Source organism: Coturnix japonica, chromosome 1, assembly GCF_001577835.2.
Source record: "Coturnix japonica isolate 7356 chromosome 1, Coturnix japonica 2.1, whole genome shotgun sequence".
NCBI classification, from domain to species: domain Eukaryota; kingdom Metazoa; phylum Chordata; class Aves; order Galliformes; family Phasianidae; genus Coturnix; species Coturnix japonica.
This window is the reverse complement of record NC_029516.1, coordinates 68974112-68997268: the sequence shown is the minus strand read 5'-3', so window position 1 is coordinate 68997268 and position 23157 is coordinate 68974112. Positions and strand designations below refer to the sequence as shown.

The window sequence follows — 23157 nt, the reverse complement described above, 5'->3', positions numbered from 1 at the left end:
GAGTCTTTTCAATAATTGAGCCCAGCAGACAAATATATTCCTCTGGTGAGAACTTCTTGGAGTTACTCCTTTCCCAGCTAAACTATTGAAAACATCTTTTACATAAGGTTTTCCAGTCTAGTCTTCTCCCTTCTATCTTACAAGAAGGGAAGGAATTCATCAGCTCAGGTTTGGGGAATGCCTTATTACTTTTTATAACTGTGTTCAGACATGAGGAGACCATATTCAGCCACAGAGAAGACAGGCAAGTCTGATCCAAGTATTTGGTGTTTTGCACAATTAGCTTAGGAACATGTACGTGGGCTTGTTCCTCTAAAGGAAGTCTTTATCTAGTGATAGAGTATCTTTCATGAGTTCATCAAGCTGTCATGTATTTGTTCATATTCCCTTCCTAGACCATTTTATTACTCCAGTGTATCAGTATGATTTATCTGCATGCTTTTCTCCATTGTATGGAGAGGATAATTGTGCTTAATGAAATTTTATTGTTTATCAGCCATAGTGCTAGATATTAGTCATAGCATTTAAATATAGCTGTTAGTTTAGATGGAATTGTCCGATTTACTGCTCTAATTAGAAAAACATTACTTAAATATATATATACGTATTTATGTATTTATGTATGTATGTATATTTAGCTTAACTACTAGCATGACCCCATGGTCACTGTGGTGTATTTCAGTTGTCACATTACAGGTCTTGCTTAGGTCATGATCAAGTGTGATCGTGGTTTTAATGATGCTGTTTACTGTTGATAGCATGCCTACTCTTTTCCATGTATCAAGTGAGGTAAACAGAGGTGAAAAAATATAAGTGGCTTGTCTAAATTGGCCAGCCTGTTTCTCAGTAATGCCTGGAACAGTCCTTTAACTTCTGGAGACACTGTCTTAATTATGCTTGAGAGATGACTGTGATATGGTTGATAATATAACAGAAATAGAAATTAAATTCTTATTTTGCCTTTTTCAGAGTAAACACCAAATGTGTCAGCTTAGGATCAAAACCAACCTTATCTAAATGTTAAAAGAAAAAAGAACTTTTTTTTAATGACCATGTTAAGCCTCAAGTATTTGTTTTTTCCCGTGTGTCCTGCTGACAAAAATATTTTTCTTCATTAATGAGTCCAAGCTTTTTTTTAATTTTGTGCTCTCTCCACCAAGATGTTATTTAGCATTTTCCCAAGAACAATATGTTCCTTTATGTTTGTTCCAAGTTGTTTCCTTAGACGTACTGTGTAAGAGGGGCCTGTTCCTTAACTTCTAATCCAAAATTAATGATGATCTTTATATAATTCTATTGTATATTATAAGGATAGAAATGATTAATGAAAATGTTATGTATATACTGAGATCAAAACAGAATAAAACACTGCATTAAAAAAGGGATGATATTCTAAGTTACACTTCTATTATCAGATTCAAGTTGACTATACTTTAAATTCTCTTCACAGAGGAGGATGTGGTTGCTTTATTTCCTGAAAATCAGCCATGCTATATATCTTGTTTATGAGGATGCAGCTCTGGAATTGTTTAGTGATATCTGTAGAGTTCTCCGATTTAAGATTTTGTTCCAGATGACAGTCCTGGTTTTTTGTTGCTTTTGCTCAGGCCAGCAAGTTTTCGCTATGTATGTTGGTGCGAGTACATTCATTTCTTAGCACAAACCAGTCGTTTGGTCTTGATTGGATATATGATTAATTATGTGTTCTTCCCTTTCTTTTTGTCGCTATTGTGTATGTGGATCTTTTGGGGTGCTGGAGTAGATGATGATAATCTGATGAAGGAAGCAGGGTTGATTTGTAAGATCACTGCCTGCCCTAAATGCTCTCAAGTTCTGGTGCAAAAAAGCAACTAGCATGCAATCAATAAGAGTGAATGACACCAAGTAGAAATGAGCTGGCTGGCTTTTCTGCATTAATGCTGAAACTGCAAAGCTTGCCAACAGACCACAGCTAAAAGCTATTGTAGAAGTTACAGAGTACATCAGTGAAGAGTGTGCCTGAGTAATGTCAAATCAGAGAATAGGCTACCAAGAGACCAGGAATTGCCATGTCCCCAAGGCCTTGGACAGTAAAATGTCTGCTGTCAGAAGCTGGTATGGAGTATCATATCGGAATCTTTAGCAGAAAAGGATTTTTCTCAAAGTGGGCTAAATTAAATGGTCCAAGAGCTGTAATTTTTATTACTTTATCCCCAGTGTTTGGTTGGGGAAGAAATGATTAAGTACAGGGAAAACCTCACAGACTAACGCTGCCAGTATAAACAAGCTGCAGTTCTTTATGTTAGCTGTGTGAAGATTTTTAGCTCATAATAGCAAATAGAAATTCCTGAAGCATCTTGCAGCATCCAGGCCCACTGTTCCTTATTTCTGAAGACCATCCAAAAGACAGCAATGAAGATGCTGAAACCTACTAGGAGCAGTTTCTTTGCTTCCAAGCCTTTGTGAAGACACTATAAGACTTTCTGCTTTCCAAATGGAAATTTGTTCAAGGAAGGACACAGTCTCACCAAAGTAGGAGGGAAGACAACATAAGGCTGAGAAAGTGAATTTTCTGATATGGCTGGAACCAGTGAAGCTGGCTAAGCCTGCACTGCAGGATATGTGCTTGTTAAGAAGGGACTGGGAGGCAGTAACCCCCTCCCAGTTGTTTGATAACTTTGATGAAACCAGTTTTCTGAGTCAAGATTTGCAGGAAAAACAGGAGCAGCGGGAAGGGAAGCAGCAGTGCCACCATCTTCTGGGTGTTCTTCAGGACCACTTTTTACTCATTCCTTGCTCCAAGAAGTTTTCTCTCTGTAGTGACTCAGTTTCTTATTATGGGACAAGTGCTATCTGTGCAGAAATGAGCTCCATCCATTGATGGTTACAGAGTTATTTGCATCTCCCCAGCTGATGGGGTCTCCTGCCTCCTACATGTCAAGGCTGCACCTTTCTTAGGGCTATAGCTCCATCCTTGTTTGTGACACCACGTGGCAGTCCACAAACATACTAGGCCTTGGTGTTTCTCAAGGTATTTGGTAAACTCTGAATAGCAGTGTTCCTTCCTCCTTGCGGTGACTGTGTGGATTGGAAGATGCTGGTCTTGATGATAGCGCCTGAAGTCTTTTGATAGTAAAGTTTAATTAATACAGCTTGTTTTGGCCTACAGTACTTTCATAAACTTTCAGCCTTGACTAAGCATTTTTTATTTGGCTGTAATTATTGAATTTGCTGTAATTTCACAGCATGCTTTATATCTTGTTCTTGCTGTTCAAGATGTGTATGTGTTAGGATTTTAGATCCTGTGTATTTTTGAGGGATGGAAACTGTATCCTCTGATCTTGTGAGAAAGTACCTGGAGTGAGTGTATCCAAGAGCTTGCTGTGGAGCGTCTTTGTGTCCAGGGCAGTTGATGACATTTAGCTGAAATTTTGATTTCAGTGTTTTTCAATCGTGTTCACTTTTAGTAGTTAAATATATTTGCTGTAATCTTAATTATGCTTTCCTACATACTACTTCTTTAATATTGATTAAGCCTGTGCATCATCTAAGATTGTTCTTTTCTTTGGGTCATGGTGGTCTCCGTAAATTCAGTCTTAAGTCTCTTGATAAACATCTGAAGGGAAGCCTGTAATAAAGCCAAACACTGAGGCAGTGGCATCCTGCTAGGCCTTGCCATAGGGAATTCTGCAGCAGCTGTTTGCAGCAGAATTGTGGGGCAGTTTCCATTTGTTGTGTATGTTCTGCTTTATAAACCAAGTGAAAAATCAGGATTAATAAGTGATATTTATATGCTTTGACTAGAGGTTACTTGTTAGCAGTCTGCAATGAGATCCATGAGGTATGTTGGTGTAGCCCCACCTTCCCTTTAGAAAAACAAGGTATCTTATCTGTGAGTAACATTTGTCTATGGAGAGAGCCCTTGTTGAGTGCTTGGTTTTTCTCATAAAGTGAAGCTTCGCCAAGCATTGAAATTCCTGATGTGATTGTCAACAGCACATAAAACATTTCTGCTGGCAATAATGTATCGCAGAAGCCTGAGGTACAAGTGTCAGTTGCTGTGCAAAGAACTGGCATCAAGTAAAGAAAAGAAAACAAATATTATTTAGTGACTGTTGTATGGTGGATACTAATACTGCTATGACAGTGTTATCGTCTGCTGCTGATTTATCAGTACAACAAAGTAATACTGTACAGATTTATTGTTGAAAAAAGTTATTTCCTTATGGCATTTGCAGTGTGAAAAAGATTAATGATTTACTGTGTTTACCTATACCAGCCTTATATATAAACAGTTCCCCTACGTGATTGCTTTTATCTCTTTTATAAACACCATGAAAATGATGCATCTTTCTGGGCAGGGTGATTTAATTTGTGTGGATAAATTCAACATGAAATCTGTCATTTGAGGAGTAAAGGCTGTTATGTATGCAGTACTCAATGAACAAGTAATCAAAATAAACCTGTTCCAGGTTGTTGTATCTGCCAGGTTGTTATATCTATGTATTTCTGTTTCCTGGAGTAAACATTTTCTTGACGGGCAATTTTTAGTTAGTCTAATGATGTATTATAGCATGTTAACACAGTGTAGCACCAGTAGATGTGAAAAAGAGGAGAAAAGTTAATTCATTGCAGTTTTGTTTGCTGTAGGTTGGTTGGAAGTAGGTTTGCTCATTGATGCAACATGCTTTAAAGAGGTAGAACTGAAGGGTAAGCTGTTTTAACATAGAAAGTATTTTAACTGTATAATAATAGCCGCTCTTGAAGTTTGGGTTGTGTTCACCTAAAGGGTTTTAAAAGTTAAGAAAAAATAGATCATTTGTCACCTCTTGCATGCCAAGTATTTCCTGATGGTCATGTCTATTAGTTTTTCTCTCCCTCTTCAGTAGTGTAGCAGTCACACTGATGCTGATGGACACTGCTTTCAGCAAGCACTGAGTCTTAATTTGTCACATTCTTAATGTTCGTTTACTGGCAGTACTGTTGGCAGTATATAACAGTAATTTCTACTCACTAAGTTTCCTCTGCTAGCTTCTGCACTTAGGGTTTTCATAATTGATTTCATTTTGAGAGGAAGTTGAGATCTTTTTTGGTCAGCTGAGGCCATACAATTGTTTGGTTTTGTTCTTATTAAATGTTTCTTTTCACTCTAAAACAAAGATAAAATTCAACTCCAGGTGTGATCACTTTTTAGCACAAGGCATCTTTGGCTGGTTTTATGTTTTGGAACTTGTTTGCATTCATTGCTTTAGATTTCCATCTTTAAAAAGGGATTTAAATATTAAAATGTGCTTAGAGAAGAGCAGATACTGAGAGAGAAAAATGAAATAAACACCATGAATGCTACAAAGGCAGCTAACCAAAATCAGTAAAAACAAGCAAAATGTCACTTAGAAAAGTCTTGTTGCCTCTGAGAATGTGTGACAAAGATGAGCTTTTCAAATCTACCAGCTATCAAGATTTCGCTAAGCCATCTGCTTAATATTTTAGAATTTATTAATTGTAAAACCAGCAAATGTCTTCATTGCAATGACTAAGAAGCTCCCTGGCCTAGTAACGTTCATTTTTTCTAATTCAAAATACAGCATTTCATGTAGAAGCCTGACCTGAAACAATGTATATTCAGAAAAGGTCATTTAAGCTGACCTAGGTATCTGTGAGTCAGTCCATTTTCACTCCTCCTCCCCTGCCTCTAGGACTGAGTTAACAGAAAATGAGGTCATCAGTCTAATAGAGAATGGATAACAGAATTTTTCTCATAGCAGTGTATGAGCTGTCTGTTGATTTGCTAGTGTTGAAATGGCAATTAAGTAGAAAACTATTGAAATTAAGTCAATAATTTGAACTGTACAAATGAAATCATTTTTAATGTTGCCAATGATGTAGATGCTGGCTGTTAGTTATAAGGAAGTAAAGCAACTAAACAAAAAGTAACCCACAGCAATAACCGGTGTTGACCTGATCAGCAGAACAGTGGAATGTGTTTTGAGTGGCTGTGACTTTGAAGGTGTAGAACTCACCTCAGCTTGAATCTGAGCTTTTGATATGAAATCCTGTCACAAAAAGCCTATGTAAACATTTGGATTTATGACGTTTGAAGACGAAGAGGAATTTATTTCTGTTTAAGACATTAATAAAACCTCATTGTTATGCTGCAAACTTCTTGGTAGTAATGTTTTAAAAAGGATGTGTAAAAGCATCAGAAATAGTAGAAAGATGATGAAAAGGTGCAGAAATGTCCTGGATGCGTCAATAATCAGGATATGAGAGAGATATTTCACTCTGGCAGCAAGTAGTATTTAAAGTTAATGTAGTATTTATATTTTCATTATGCTTTATACAAAAGATGAGATCACTGCTCTGAGCCTTTGATTGCAAGGCATAAAAGAAGAAAATCTTTGTCTTCTTCTTCAGGCCAGAAGATGCATAAATTATTCTTCAGGAATGTAGGGTATTTCTTCTACCATTTTTCAAAATGTTTGTTTGTTTGTTTGTTTGTTTGTTTCCAAGTACCTTGCAGAATTTATGCAACCATGAAGGCTTCTTACTTAATAATTCATGATTTATAGCTTGTTTTCCGCTTTCCTTTTTCTTTTTTTTAGTAATTTGGTCCTTATGTATGTATTAACAGTAGATAAACTAAATATGTCTGTAAATCTTTTGAAAACAAACCAGTTCATCCATTACAAAAAGCAAACACAACAAAATACTATTTACTCACTTTCATGTGCAATGTAATGAAGTATAACTGACGCTGTGTAAAAGATGCTTTGTGAATGTAAAAGCTATGTGATTTCTTGTTGGTTTTTTTTTTCAGGGTGTGATTTTTGCACTCTGATTTGTCACATCATACCAGTGGGAGGAGGGAGTGTACGTGGTGTGAATGTACGTGGATGAAATTACATATTACTTCACACTATGTTTAGCTTTTGGTAAAGGCAGATACAGTCTAAGGAGGACTGAGTCATTTCTGCCAAAGTCTGAAGGGGAAATCAAGACTGATTTCAAATTGAAAGCTTGGCGGCACACTGAAGGGAAACAGGAGACAGGAATAACTGTTAAAGTAGGAACTGATTCAATGTAAGCACAGCTGAAGAACGAAAGAGTTGACGTAGTAGACAAAAGTATGGGAGAAATTAGGAAGGTATTTTACATGAGTGCAGAATGTATCAGGAGCAAATGTTGCCAGAAAAACCAGAGATTAATAACAGGAGATGTCATATGTCTTTTGTTGCATGGAAAGGACTCTCATTAATTGTTTTACTTAGAACTATTTTTAGGTTTCCTAATAACACTGTTTCCTTTCTAGGATTTGCAGAGATAATGTATTATCAGTTGGGTTGAGACTTCTAGGACCATGGTATAGTCTGCTACTCTGCTCTGTAGAACAGTTGGTAGTAGCAAAATGCTTTTGATTGATGATTAAAATATACTCCACCAAGATAGGGTTATTATACCATTTATTTTGCCTGGATACCTTTACCTAGAAAGGGATCTTAAGATACAGATATTTTAGGGTCAATTCTAGATCAGAAGAATCTATTCTGCTGATGAGAAACTGTTCTGCCAGTGTTTCTGTGATTCCTACTTGAGATTAAATCTGGCAAAGGAGGTCAAGGATAATAAGAAAGGCTTTTTTGGGTATGTCAGTAGTAAAAAGATGTAGCGATTGTGTGGGTCTGCTTCTGAATGAAGTGAGTGTCCTGGTAGCAGGGAGTGCTGAGAAAGCAGAGATACTGAATTCCTTCTTTACTTTAGTGTTTACTACTAAGACTGCCCCTCAGCAATCCCAGAACCCAGAGGTAAGAGAGAGTCTGGGGAACAGAATATTTACCTTTGGTTTGGGTGGGTCCGATCAGAGAGCATTAGGCCAAAGAACATAATCAGATCTGTGGGCCCCAATGGGATGCACCCATGTGTGCTGAGGGAGATGGTAGAAATGGTTGTTAAACCTCTCACTATAGTTTCTGAAAGATCTTGGAGAATGGAAGAGGTCCCTGAAAACCGGAGGGTGGCCTGTGTCACCAATCCTCAGAAAGGGTTTGAAGGGTGATCCAGGCAACTACAGGCCAGCCAACCTCATCTCCATCCCTGGCTCTGTCAGAGTAACAGCACTGGAACAGTCCGGAGGGGCTGTGGTGTCTCATTCTCTGAAAATAATGAAAACCTACCTGGCTACTTTCCTGTGTAATTTATTCCAGTGAACCTGCTTTGGCAGGTGGATTGGAATAGGTGGCCTCCAGAAATCCTTCTGATCCCCACAGTTCTGTGATTCTCATACTTGTGTTTCTTGTTCTGATTTCTTTCATGGTTTTTTGTTACTACCTTCTATACTTATGCCCTCCATTCATTTTTCTGGCCTTCCTTCCCTCCTACCTTTTACTTCTTTCCTTCTGTTCTTAGTCATGCCCCTTAATTTCTTCTCACTGATACTTCAGTTTGTGTGAGTTGTGGGACTGGAAGCCTTATCTGTACTACTTTGGCTTTGCTGCTGGTAAAGCTCTATGCTGATCATCTTCCCTTTGATGACTCTTGTTTTGCTCCCTGATGGCTGTCCAGATACATTTTATCCTCCACATTCTGCTTTTTTTTGCTCTAAAACAGTCTATCTTGCTGCTTTTAACTAGTGGGGGGGACGTCTAAGCTAGATGACAGACATTTCCTGTACCCTCACATCTGGTTCCCTGAGCTGCAGAAGCTCCCACAGCAAGAAGAAATGATTTGAGTGGTAGGTGAATAAGCCCACTTGCATCTTTGGAGCATGCTTAGTTAGGTGTGAGTGATTCTTCTTGGTAAGTTGTGCAAATTCAGGATCATTACTTTTAGAAGGCAACTAAGCTGTCATGTTAGTATGGCTTGTGTGTGCAAACTTACAGCAAAGAATTCACGTAAGAAAAGAAGGAATAATAGAGAAGAAAAAAAAATAATCTTGGGCTGAAAACAATTTCCATAGAACAATAGAAAATTAATAGAATAGAGAATTAACTCAAAGCAGGCATTTTCTGGCTCACCTAGACAGTTCATTATATCTTACTGGAATTATCCAATTGAGGAGGTTTTTATATGCCAGATCCTCGTAGCATTTCTTCTGTGATGTTAGCAGACTGGTATAAAGAACCTCAGATACAAAAGCTCTTCAAAAATGGACAGAATTTAACTTTGGAACCAGTGCCATGGAAGTGAAAAGAAATTATGCAGTTTAATTGGGATACTGTTAACCAGTGCCAGGTAGTTTAAATGCGATTAGCTGGTTTTACAGTGCATGCCAATTTTTTTTGCATTTGGATCTTCTAGAGCAAAAACTTGATATAGATAGAGAAAAAAATATGGATATGAAGGAAACATACAAAGAAAACAGAGCCAGTTTACATCATAGTCTAGTTTCAAGTTGTTTCCTGTATTTTTCACTTCTAGACTTCTAAGATGGGTTTGAGTTTTTCATTTCCATGTTAATTTTTTTCTTGTATAGAGCAGGTAATATAAATACAAAGAGTGTCTCTTTGTAGGACAAGTCTTCTCTTGTCTAAAGACTTTGTGTTTTAGAAATGGTAAATCTTGTTTGTCCTGTGCTTGGTAATCTTCATAGCTCTCAAGAGACAGTGAAAGGCCCTTAGCTAGAGTCATGTTTTAACAATGTCTGCAAATAGTCCTTTGTTGAACATGTGCATCATGTATACATCAGTATACCTGTATTTATGTAATTCTGTAATTCAGTCTGCGTATTGTAGTTTTAAACTGCCTTGCTCAGTTTCATATCAATACAGATTTATTTTCTCCAGGACAAATTCTAGGTGTAACAGACTTCAACAGTCATTACCCATATGCATCTATTAAATATAGCTACAGTGCTTTCCCACTTTTATTTCACACTGTGATACCTGAATCTTATTGCACCTCCTTTTTGTCATGAGTGGCCTTTCTCATTTTATCTGTGGTATTGACAAGGAGCAAACATGTTAAAAAGGAGCCTATTCATTTCTGGTATAGCAGGATACCACTACTTGCAGTGGGGAACACCCTAGCACTGTTTTAGACTTTGGGTGTTCCCTACCTTAAACAGGGCATGTTGTATGTCTTTATAGAATGTACTTAATTTAAATTTAATTTAAAGCTCCTCATCTGGCATTTGTGCATTTTATTTGTAAAGCAGTATGGCATATATGTAAACAGACAATGAAACAAAAAGGCTCATTAAAGTAGTTTGCAGCAGCACTGCTTATCTTGGTTTTCAGCATTAAATTGCACCCCTGGCTTCTATCGTTACTCATGCAGAAAGTCCTAACAGGCAAGTTGGATTTTAAATGGGTGGTTAGCTACAAAAAGACTACAAAGAGTTCAGTACTGCAAGCTGAAACTTAGTAAAAGAAACTACTTCAATTAGCTCGGCAGAACTTTGTTATCCAGAAGTACTAAGGTATTCATGGCACTCTGAGGTAGCAGTAAGCAAGAAGGTTCCCTATTAAAAGTAATGGCCTGTGTGTGGTGAATTCAAGTGTTTACTTTGATGCAAAAGGTAAACAAAAGTACAGTTTTACTCACTGGTGCTAAATCAGTAGAACTTAGAATCCTCACTCAACAGAGCTAACGGGAAGGTGTCCCTCATCTCAGCAAGTTTTCCACAGGTACTATTGATGGTGTTGTCTGAGCAAACAGTCACAGCTTTCCACTGACTCACCGGCTTTTGAATTTCTCACATGCTGAAATGGCTATTTCTCTGAACAACTGAAATTCTGTTATGGAGTAAGCATTGCAGTGGTTTTGCATTGGAGAGGTTAACTCACTTCTAGTGGTGACAGTAGCTCTGTCTGGTCTTGACCCATCCAGTACCTAAAAATCTAAGATTTTTGCATACATTTTCAACACATGTTTATAGATTCAAAGCAGGTCATCTATATGTATCTGGGCCAAGACATCTCTTTAATTTCTCTTCAGGGCTTCTCTTTTCCCAATTACCGTAGACTCTACCTATACTAATTACTGTAGAGTCTACCTATACTGTCCCTCTTATTACTAGTATGCCTTCCTGTTTTAACTTGGTCTTTTATTCAAAGTTAGAGCATTGTATGAATTTTCTGTTAAGTGAAAGTGCATTTTCTGAAAGACTGCCCAATATTGCTGAAAAGCATTCAAACCACATTGCTTCTGTTGCTTCACATTTCCATCAGATTCTATTCTGATGATTCCAATATCCTCTTTTTCAGTTTAGACATACCTCATCTTAAAACTCATTTGGAGTATCTGTGCAGAAGTCTTTTCCTGGCTCATTACTTTCCTATCCGCCTCCATCTCTCCATAGTCCACTGCATCAAATACAGTTAGATGTCACCTTTAATATTCTTTTTTGTCTATTGCATGTCTTGCTAGTCATCTTCTAAAATATTAAGATATTGATCTTTTCTCACCTTCATATGAAAAATGAGAATGGTCTTGATAGCTTACTTTTCAGATTCCCCAGTATGCGTTTTTCTCTTTTCCTCCTCTAGACTTCAAAGAAAGGGGTTATATTTTTTATCAGTCCAACAGAGCTTTCTTAGACTTTCAAGGAAGCTTTTATTTCTCTTGATTATGGAATATTGATCAGATAGTTAATAACAGTGTTTTTTTTCATATGTCCATGATGCTTTGGTTACTTAGGGGAACAGTAGCTCCTTTTGTTAGATGTCTGTGCAGCACTTATAACTGATAAATAATGTTGTCTCCCAATAAAGAAGATACTTCCAGGGAATATTCACATTGAGTTAATTGAAATGTATGCTAGCAAGTACTATTTTGTGTCATTGGCATCTGCCAAATATGCCTTCTTGGAAAAGATTCTTCATATATGCTTAGAAGGGTTTTTCTCCCATCTACTCATTTAGCTAATGAACATTAGATTCTAAATAAAGGTACTGCAGGTTTATGCTCTGAAAATGCATTTTTACAGACGTGAGTAACAACGCTGGAAATTAAGAGTCATTTTGTCCTGTCAGTAAATTGTATTTGTAGCCGGACTTGAGAGGAAATATTAAGCCTTTTTGAATGTTTTAAATGTATTGTCAATGAAAGAAGAGTTTTGGGAGCAAAACAACGTGTGTTGTTTTGCTTTGACAGTGCTCCTAAAAAGTTAGCAGCTCTGTCTTTATTAAGCGTATCATTAAAAGGATTGTTTGTTTGTAAATTAAAATCACTTGTGTGTTATGTGGGAGAATTCTCTTTTGCTTTTTGCTGCAAAAGTGAGTATATTTAAAAGAATATTTTAAAGATTGCTTTAGATAACACTTGAAATAATAATGGTGGAATGAGGTGGGGGGAGGATCGATACCCCTCGTTCATAGGAATGTAAGCTGCGTTTCTGGTGAGCATGGAAGCAGAGACATTAAAATGCCAAGTTTACTTTTCATGTTCAAATTTTAGTGGTGTTCATGAAATGAACAAGTGAAAATAAATCTCTTTTTTTTTTTTTTTTCCGATGTAATGCTTTTTTATATAAAAAAGTGTGGGTGGGACAAAGAAATTTCCATCTTTACAGATCTTGGAGATAAATCAGAATTTGTAACTTTCTGCAATTGATCCTACTATCTTAGGTTTTCAAGATCAAAGCAGTGCAGCTGGCAGGAAAACTTCTTCCAGCCTTCAACACGCCTACGGGTATACCATGGGCAATGGTAAATCTGAAAAGGTAATGAGTTTTCTTTTGTGGGGAAGTGTTTTTCTCCAGCTTCCCTAACTTGAAAAAATGACGTATGGTATTAGTAATTCTGAGTAGTACAATTGTAGATTATGGTTATTCCTGGCACTTAAAGATAACTTTAATAGAGTTTGGACTATCCTACCTCATTAACTGCAATAAATTGTGACCATTAATATTTTTCCTAATTCTAAATAAGAATTCAGCCTGCTGTTAGACCATACTGAGTATGTTATGCCATTTATTGTCCTATAGCTTAAATGTTAGTTCTTTAGTCATTATAAACAATGTTCATATGGAAAACAAAAATGTTTGCAGGCCACAATTGAATTTGTTGATTTTTATGTGCTTTGTGAGCTGTGTGTTACTTTCAGAAATCTTAAAATGTTTGAGGAGGTATTAATTTATTTTGCAGTTCAGCTGTATGAAGGCGAATGTGGAGAAATCCACTATGGTCAGTGGAGATGGATAGGCTCCTTTAGGTGACTGTTCAGCTGTCTATTGAACTTAGATCGCCTTGTGGACAAGGGTAGAAGTACCTTGTCTAATTTATCTTATATTGCTTGTTCAGTGCAGAGTTTTTCCTCAAATTTTGAAAGCACTTTTTGACACAAGGCATTTTTTATATTTTTATTACTAGGACATGAGAACTTTCTTGTTAATTAATACTTGTACTGTATCTGTCTCCTGGTAATGTACAGAGCCTGCTGGTATCACAGCTGGAGATACAGTGGCTGCCTTGCAATGAGGCAGTGACAGTGGCACATGTATATGTGGACGCTTGTCACAAGGCTGACATGCAATAAAATAAAGGACCTGATAGAAGGATTATTATAATTATTATTTAATTATATTATGTTTTTATATATATATATATATATGTATATATATATATATAATTTAATTATATATATATACACATATATATATTATTTAATTATTTAAAAAAATTATGGGAGACTATAATTTTGTTTCTATAGTCTTCCAGCAGTGGTTACTGCGTTTTTAAAGGTGTTCTGTCTCAGGTGAGAACTGCAATTTCTTCTCCATTGCTGATGTTTTTCATTTACATTTTTATTCTTTCTATATTATAATTTTAAAAACATATAAATACATTGCAATCTGATTGCAGTTTTACTGATAACTGATCTTACTTGAGAGAATGCACCAGTAATCTCCAGGATGGTATGGTTAACTTCCTAAGTTAAAGGACTAAATCCTGGAAGATGGTGAAAACTCATGAATCAAATTAAACCAGAGGTAATTTAGGAGTTATGATTTAGTGAGATGTCTCTGAGTGCGAAAAGTCTAAGGTATGATGCAGTCTGATGATTCCTTATGCCACTCTGAGGAACTCACATATTTTGCTTTCTATAAACATATAGTTTTCCTATGCAGACACAGATAAGGCCCACTCCTGTCTTATTCAACCATCTATATACTGACATTAAGCATATCTCACAGAAGTAAGGATAAGACAGCAAACATTTGACAGAACAAGCAAGCAAATTCTGCCAATTTCAAAAGTATCATCTGATATTTGCTTTTGATTCTTGTTCTTGGGAATATGGAATGAATAAATGACAGTTGAAGTTGGGCTCACTATTAAGGCATTAAATCAGTGTCTTAATGCACAGAATTACAATCACATCTTACCATTCATTAACTTACTGTATTTTTTTTTCCAAGAAGATCCCACCAACTAACCAACCAGTCAGTTGTGCCACAGTTCTCATTATCTTAAGCACAGATTATTACTTTGCTATTACCTTTTTAATTTGCTGGCATGGTTGTTACTAGCACTGTGTATGGTAATTCTAATTTTTTTGTTCTTTTTTCTGATTTTTCATATATATTTCTTGAAACTCAGCGGTGTGGGTCGGAACTGGGGCTGGGCTTCTGCAGGCAGCAGCATCCTTGCTGAATTTGGTACTCTACATATGGAATTTGTCCACCTCAGCTATTTAACAGGGGATCCAGTATATTACAACAAGGTGGGTCTCAAATTTAGTTTTTTCAGTCATACATGTGACTTTTATACTCTTTCATCATAAATTGCATTAAAGGAAGTTGCCTTTTGTACAACATTTTGTAACATTCTGCAATTTAGTTGCATGTAAGTAACAAGTAAATTCTTTCTTACCAAGCAGGTTTATTTTTTGAAGTACAGATTTTACAACAAAAGTTTTTCATTTCTTTCAACAAGCATTTAAAAAGCATCATTTTAGAAGATGTTTGTGGTTCAACCCTTTAAAAGCAAAAAAAGATAAAGGAAGCCCCCAAGAGAGCTTCTCAGATGAAGTTTAAGAAAATATATGTCTGAACAGAAAAACATATGCAGAGCAGATTGAAGTCGTTAGTGGTGATCCTGATTCTTGATTTAATTTAGGTCATGCACATTCGGAAGTTACTGCAAAAAATGGATCGTCCTAATGGACTTTATCCAAATTATTTGAACCCGAGAACAGGCCGGTGGGGTCAGCGTAAGTATTCTTATTTTATTCATTCATAACTAAAACTCTGTTTCTTTGTTGCTGAGTTAGAGATTAGAAGATTTATTCTGTGAGGTGTGAGCAGCACAGCTCAAAAACATGAAATCTAGATGAATTGATTTGACTTGCAGTTTTCTGAAACCAATTTTTGCCAGTCATTCTGTTTGAGTTCCTGTAACTTGGTTTTATATGGTATGTTCTGAAAGCAGCTTCCTATGAAATTCGATGCATATCGTTTAGTTTTATCATTTGATAATATCTGCATTCAAACAGAATGAGAGGGAAAAGCAGCTTCCTTCGTTTTGGTTTTGTTCCTATTTTTCATCTGCAAGTCATCTGGTTAGTGGATTACCATTTGCAGTGTTAGCGTTAGGTACTTTTTATAGGTGACTGAGGAAGTATGCATGTTTGTGGTTGTTAAATTTGACATCTTTCACTTGGTTGAATATGAAGATTGTAACCTGATGTTGGGGACTGAAGTTTTTAAAAGTAATTATTCTCAGTGGCATGTGAAAATGACATATAAAAATAGGATATCTTGAGTAAGAAGGGACCTACAAGGATCATCGAGTCCAACCTCTCGTTCCACACAGGAATGCTCAAAATTCAAACCCTGTGTCTGAGAATTTTCCAAACATTCCTTGACCTCTTGGCAACTTGGGGCTGTACCCACTGCCCTGGTGAGCTGTTACAGGACCCCACCACCCTCTGGTGAAGAACCTTTTCCTAACCCTCAGTCTGACCGTCCTCTGATGCCACTCCATGCCATTCCCTCAGGCCCTGTTGCTGTTACAAGAGAGCAGAGATCAAAGCCTTCCAGTTTTGATATGAAAACTTAGAAGTTTATATTGCTGACAGTCTCGGCAGAGAAAGAAAACATGAAGACATGGACGCAATCCTGATTTCTTTCCTTGAAGCTTTTGTTTGTTTGTTTGTTTCTCTAAGAAAGGTTGAGTGTTCTGTAATGAGTGTGATGAAGGGAGAGTTCTTTTTCTTCGAGGCTTCTGTTCCTTCATCTTTTATGAATGTAGGTTTATTTAGGAAAAACAAGCAAGATGGTCTATTTTTGTCTTGTTTGACATCATTGACAGGTTTTGGTGACTTCAGTGGTTGGCTGTAAATAACCCGTAGAACATGTTCTGTCTTGCAAACTGAGAATTTGCTTCTGACTTTGAATCTGGTATGTGAGGGAAATGAATGCAGCTATTATTGCAGTGACTGTGTATAGAGTTGTCAACTTTGATTGTTAAGACCAAAATTCTCCTCAGAGTGCAGTGTACGTTAAGTGCATTAGCAGCACGTTTTGAAATGAATATATAGATTACTGTGACATCTAGGCTTACCAGTGCATCCAGGAAAAAAAAAAAAAAGCGAGTAAATACAAATAGTCATGTATAATTTGCACAAAGGGCAACTTGTTTTTACTGAAATAATTCTGTCTGTTGGTTTTTTTTTGTTTTTTTTTTGTTCCAAACCAAGTGCTTCTACAGCTTTCATCAGAGCCAGAGTAACGCAGCATATCACTGGGATTCTACAGGGTCTTTGTATCAATTTCATTAACATTGCTCAGGATTAACAACTCAGGAGAGGAAAGAAACCCAAGTACATGAAAATAAACATGCGGTGGAAGTTTTAAATTTGCTGAAGTTTGGTGAAGCTCTAACATGTTTTTAAATTGAATTTTGAATTTGAGAGTAGAGTTTATGATTGCAGATGAAGAAATAGAATCCTGATAGAACATGGGGGTTTTTGGGGTGGTTTTTGTTTTTGTTCATACTGCTCCATCATCATAAACATTTCCTGGAATTAGTTTTTTACTTCTTTTCCCCCATGTAAATCAGGGTCCTAATGCTGAGGCAGAGCTTCTGCTAGTGTTCCTAAGACTTCACTCATTCAGCATTTATAAACCTATCCTGAAAAGTTTTGTGGGGACAAGAGAACAAGAATCCCATCATTCTGCTTTTTTTCTTTTTAGACCTTCTCACATTGCTATTTAAGGGCAATAATTTGTTTATGTCTTTCTCAGAAGATAATTTCAAAGAGCACTGTGTTTGGCTTGTTATAAACCATAGTACTGGAAAGATAGAAACAATGGAAAGCCTAAATTTTCTTTCAGTTCCTGGAAATGCCGCCTATTTCTGATTTTTTTTTCTCTTACCTTTAGTTTGATACAACTTTATCCTGTACAAATTACTTTCTGCAGTTTCTTAACATTATTTCAGAACTCTATTGACCTAGATATATGTAACTCTTGTTCCTGACCTCTGTGAGCTTTCTTGTGCCGTTGTTATTTCTTTTCCTTTTAACATTTTCCTCCTCCTCAGACTTGGATCAGTTCTATTTAGCTTTTCAGTTAATCTGTACAGTATTCCAACTAAGACATGAAGAGTGTGAAATAGGTAGAACAAATCTGTCTCATACATAAATAGACTGTATAAGGAATACAGGAGTTTGTTGGTTTGTTGTGTTTTTTTGGGTTTTTTTTTCAGTCTCTTCCCTTTGCAGACAAAAGACTTTTGCACATTGATATCTAAGATTTATTTGAAGTAACTCTTTGGCACATGTAAGATCTTACATCATACTACTTTACTTCAGAATCCAAATGTTACGTTGTCTACCAGAACCTTCCATGAGATGAATTTGGTTCACAAATTGAAAGTTCATATCTCGGCTGCTGGTGTAGGGAAATTAGAGTAATAAAATTTGGTGTGAGATCCCACGGAAGGGAAAAGTGATACTTGCTTACAAAATCATAAAGTAAGATGATTTTTACCTGCATGCTCTAATTATCTTAAAACTTAAGTCACTCTTTCTGACAGATACCAAGACGTGTCTGAGTTGTCTAGACTCAAAACAAGAGACAGTGGCTATCCAGTCATCTTCATATATCCAGGGTTCCTAAATGTTAATGATGAGCTTGTTTTTGGCCTGGGGGTCAACAGCTGTTATGGAGCTTTTCTTTTCTTCGCAGACTTTCTGATTTTATCCACTACAGATCCTGTCTATGTTGGTGGATCACAGCTGTTTTTCCACACTTAAACTTTCTCTAAACATGTATCCATAATTTTTCTCTTATTGGGGTTAGGGGATGGGAAGTGGTGCATGTGATACGCTGCAACCTTTTTACCATCTTCTAATGTTAGGATGCAGGATCTGCTGCTGAGGAGTTATTTGTGCTGTGGTTTGATTTATGAGAGTGCAGGCTTTTTGGTCTTGATATAAGCAGCACACTCCTGAATTCCATTGCTAGGAAATGGTGCTCTGGAGACAGTATCCTGAGACAAGCCATCCTTTTTAATGTGTTGTTCTGCTTGCTTCTTTTGGTACTCACAAAGATATTCTTAATTCACTCATACCAGTCAATATTTTTGGTACATTTAACTAATATAATCAGTGAAGTAACTTACCAGTTTATAAATACTTACGGTTTCACCAAGGATGTGACTATGGCTTCAGGTACTTAACAAGTTGAGCTGTATAGCATCACATAAATCCAATCTATAGCCATGCCTTTGTAATGTTTACATTTTAATGAATATAAATTTTCATATTTAATACATTTCACTTTTCACTTGAGGAGCAGTTTTGGTGGTAGATTCCCTTCTCTTTCTACTGTTTCTGTCTGTTATTTCTTTCCATTTGAGTGCCATAAAACCTAATCCTAAAAAATGCCAGGTAAATGACTTACTGGTCGCATTTTTCATCTCAACTTTCCAGCGAAACTGCTTTGTAAGGTAGCAGTGTGTGACTGGGTACTTAGTGTTGTGTAGCGGGGAGTTATAGCCAGGGGGAAAAGGCTGTGATAGACAGGCTAAATATTTGTGTATAAGCTTATTATGTGCAGGTATTACAGCATGAGTAGTGCAGTAGACAGCTTTTGGATTGGTTCAGTTCAGGAGTTGTCATCTTGCTGGGACTTTTGGTGGAAAGGAGGGCTGCAATGCCCACAGATGTATTAGAACATCATAGAATGGATTGGGATGATTCTCAATAGCTATGCCAGTGCTTTCTAGAGAAGCCTGCTATTCAGGTTTATACCTGAATTGTCTAGAATTCTGATTAAAAACAAGAGATTACAGAATTATAGAAATTACTTTGTGCTGAAGAAAAGCTTTTTTTTTAATGTAATATTGAGTATATTATTCTGAGGTACATTTTCAAACAAGTTAGATGTGAATGCCAACTAAAACAGCAATAGAAAGGAAATGGCAGTCTGCATCATTTACTGGCACGTAACAAAATGCCATTTCTATTTGTACATTTCTATAAATTGTGCATTCTTTCCTTCTGCTTTTCACTGCTGATAATATGATGTTACATTTCATCTGGTTCTAACGTTTCTTCCTTTTCTCCTGAAAAGGAGCTGAAATCACTCTGGGTTCATATCTCAGATACTGGAACTGATCTATCTATAGTTACCTGTCTTGAGTCTAAAAGGAAGTTGTGTCAGTTCGAGTAAAATTCTTTTTTAGACTGTGTATGTCTTTCATATGCGTGAATATAAGAAAAAATGTATCTTGTATTCTAGCCTTCTGTGTTCAGTGATGTAACAGCGCATTAGCAAGTTACTTTAGAGTAAGCTAGTGTGTGAATTTACAGTGTGTGAGCTGAGCGTTGCTATTAGAAATGTAATGGCCAATACTGAAATTACCACTGTTGGAATGCTGTTGTGCAGTGCTCTGGTCATGTACCATGACCTAATACAAATCCTTTTAGATAGATTTGCAAGAGACCCCAGTGAAAAGTCCACTGGAAGACACTCTGTCGTCTGTTGTACAAGGATTTGTTTATGTACCATCAGACCATATATGTCTTTTTAATGCACTGAACTTAAATGCTTTATTTCATACGTAAAGCGATGACTGTCCTATAAATAAACACAAGAGAATTCACACAGATATTTAAGCTGCCTTAGCACCTTCTGTCTGTTTTCTCACTTTCTTGTATTTCTCTGCATTTGTTATACAGAATAAGTGGAGGCTCACTCAAGGTGTTTGAATGGGAGAAATTTGTCCTCCGCTTTGCAGTTGTATAAGCTGTAGACCATCCCTAAAATAAGCCAAACAAATTTCTTTGTGAATGTGTTATTTCAATTCAAGTGGCGGGCTCTCATTTTCCAACTGCAGATGCTCAAGTTAAGCCAAAATAAGCAGTTCTAACTTTAAAATAGGGGGGCTGCTCCAAAAGTAATTCCTCCTATTTTATTATGTTGGCACATAACATCAGAGGCAGATGTTGCTGGTACGGCAGTAGAGACTGAACCTTCCCATCAGTATTCCATTACATTTTGTTGCCATGTGACATGGCAGCAGAGAGGCACTCTGACATAGAAGAGCAGATGAAGCGAAGGGGTGTCACTAAATTCCTTGATGTGGAAAAAAAGGTACCCATTGCCATTCAATGATGCTACTCATTTGTTTGTGGAGACCAAACAGTGGATGTGAGCACAGTGAGGTAGTGGGTGGTGTATTTCAGCTGTGGTGACAGTAACAGTGAGTCACTTCTGCTGATGGAGATTTTTATGGGTGCAGCGTGTCGACTTTTGTTCATTGCTGAAGAAAATGCACAGCCAATGGTGGTGACTATGTTGTAAAATAGCATGGCTGAGAATGTGCTTTTTCAAATAATGTTATTGTAATCTTTGTATCTGTTGTACTTTCCCTGGAAATAAATAGAAGGCACTACTTTCAGAGCAACCTGTGAGTTTTGTTTAGAAAGGCCTCCGTGGGTTTAATTGAGTTGGATCAGATCTATATTTTCTTTAAAATATCTTCACTAAATCCACACAAATAACGGGTCCTAATTTTTTTTTTGCCTACCTGTAGAGGTGGATTTAGATTAATTGCTGTCAAGCTGACCTGGATAATTACCTGAACCTCTTCACTTAAACTTGCAGGTAATAGGCAAACCATGAGTAATACACCCTTTCTATTTTCATTTCTGATATGAAACTGTAAAGAATACATAGAATAACCTATCTGCATTTATTTGTCAGTATCTAAAAGAAAAATGAGAGAAAAAAGATCTGATGTAAAGGTTTGTACTACACTTTTGAAAGATGTTAAGATGTTAACTGCCACATTCATCAGACTCTCCACCTGGCGACTGCTCCTTCCTAGCTTTTGAAGCCCAGCTCAGTGCATTTTGGGAGCCAGGGGGTATCTCTGTCTCAGTCCAGGTTGTGGCTGTTGCTGAGCCAGTACAGGTTCCGCAACTTTGAGGCTGAGCACGTAGCACTCACATATAGCACTCAACGTAGTAAGTACAGGTGGCGAAGACTTGCTCATGCTCCCCAGTTTTTTGCACCCTCTTTCCATAGGCACCATCACGCTCAGGGTTATTTTAAATACTAGCATACTTCATTACCTCATGCCTGTGCATGAGGTACCTCATTACCCAGGTCCCTTATCCAGACATCAGCCATCAGCCTGGTCCTTGGGTCTTTGCAGATGCTGGCCTCCTGTTCACCGACCTTTATTAACTTTCAGTTTGCTAACATGTTTCATGTACAGACGTGCACTTGGGATTAAATTTACTGGTAAAAATAAGCACAGGCAGGTCTTTCCATTTGGTGATGCACAGACTTGGGTCTTTGTGACCCACTTTTTTTTGTATTTGCTTTGAGCTGCACACCATTCTCCAGCTGCTGGCACATAGACTTGCAGGCTCTGTGACCTGTGGCCTATTCTCTGTTTGCCATCGTTTACACCACACAGCACTCACACGCAGGATAGTGAGTGAAATGGGACAAGTATCAGTGAAGAAAAGGATTTAATAAGAAAGCATAGATTAATCACTGGATGCTTCAGGTCTGCAGCCAGGCACTTTTAACCCACCCAGTCTCCCACTTCTCCTTGCCACTCCTCAATCCACCCTGATCCTTCCCTTTTTCTGCCTTGGTCCTCCCCTTAATATCCAATTGTAAATTTGGCATGAAATCACAAACCCTTTAAGCTGTCCCATGTTTTGCACAGCCCAATAGTCTCATCAAATATCATATGACAGTCACATTTGCCCCTTAGTGTGATATTCAAGTTAATTCATCAGGGCTGTGTTTGAATAGCATCTTTTTGAGCTCCTCAGTTGAGGAGCTGAAGAGTTACCACCAGCTTGTTAGTGCCTGGGTGTTTGTCAGTTTCCTTACTTGTTATTTCTTTTGTACTCAGTAGTTCCTATCCAGATCATTTGAGAAAGAAAGTGTGTTCACATTGTAGGCATCCCCACTTGTCAGAATAAGGAAGGATTAATTAAATGAAGTGCGAATTGTAAGGTAAAATGAATAGTATGGAAGAATGAAATAGTCCTCCAAAAGATTAAAGGAAATAGAAATCTAAAAATACAATTGCATTAATTAACAAGTTGATATGTTAGTTATGGCTATTGAAAAAGATGGTAATAGTATCTACTGTTGTTGGACGGTAGATTTTAGTGCTTTAAACCCTGGGTGATTTTTCTTTTTCCCTGCTGGTGTTAAGGAAAAGATTTTCTTTCTAAGGTATAAATGATTCAGGATTAAAATCTTTTATTGAAGAAGTAGTTCCCAACTTGACTTCATTTCTGCTCATTTATTTGATTTAGCAAGTGAATTTCATTTTTATTTGTTACTGGAACATCAGTTAAAAAACTGGAGCTGTGCCATGTATGTGATGGTTGGTTTGAGGACTGGATGCAGGCATTTTTGATTTGAGTTTTATTTCTGTTGTTTGTTTGCTTTCAGTTTCAAATCTGCTTTCGGTTCAGTACATTATGAGCAAATAAAAATGCAACATGTTCTCTAGACTTCCAATAGCAGATGCGTATTCCAGTTGCAGATGAGGTGAGAGTGGTTCTTTGCTGTTTAATTTTTTATGCTATCCTGGTGTGTTTCCTTAATTTTTCTCACTAGAGTACTCTGTCTTCTCCTGTATTTAGGAATATGTGTGTGTTATGAATACAAAATAATGCATGTAATCTCTGATGGGAAATTCTCTCTGCCCTTTTGCTTTACAACCATATACCAATGTAATTATCCATGTTCCA

General features: G+C 37.0%; 1 protein-coding gene across 1 annotated transcript in view; it reads left to right on the top strand.

The window, feature by feature from the left end:
- The window catches only part of MAN1A2 (mannosidase alpha class 1A member 2), a 106027-nt gene that overhangs the window by 51178 nt on the left and 31692 nt on the right, over positions 1-23157 (top strand). Inside the window, exons 6-8 of the mRNA XM_015873576.1 lie at positions 12543-12637; positions 14517-14640; positions 15036-15129. Coding sequence (XP_015729062.1) covers positions 12543-12637; positions 14517-14640; positions 15036-15129 — 313 coding nt within the window. The remainder of the gene's footprint in view (positions 1-12542; positions 12638-14516; positions 14641-15035; positions 15130-23157) is intronic.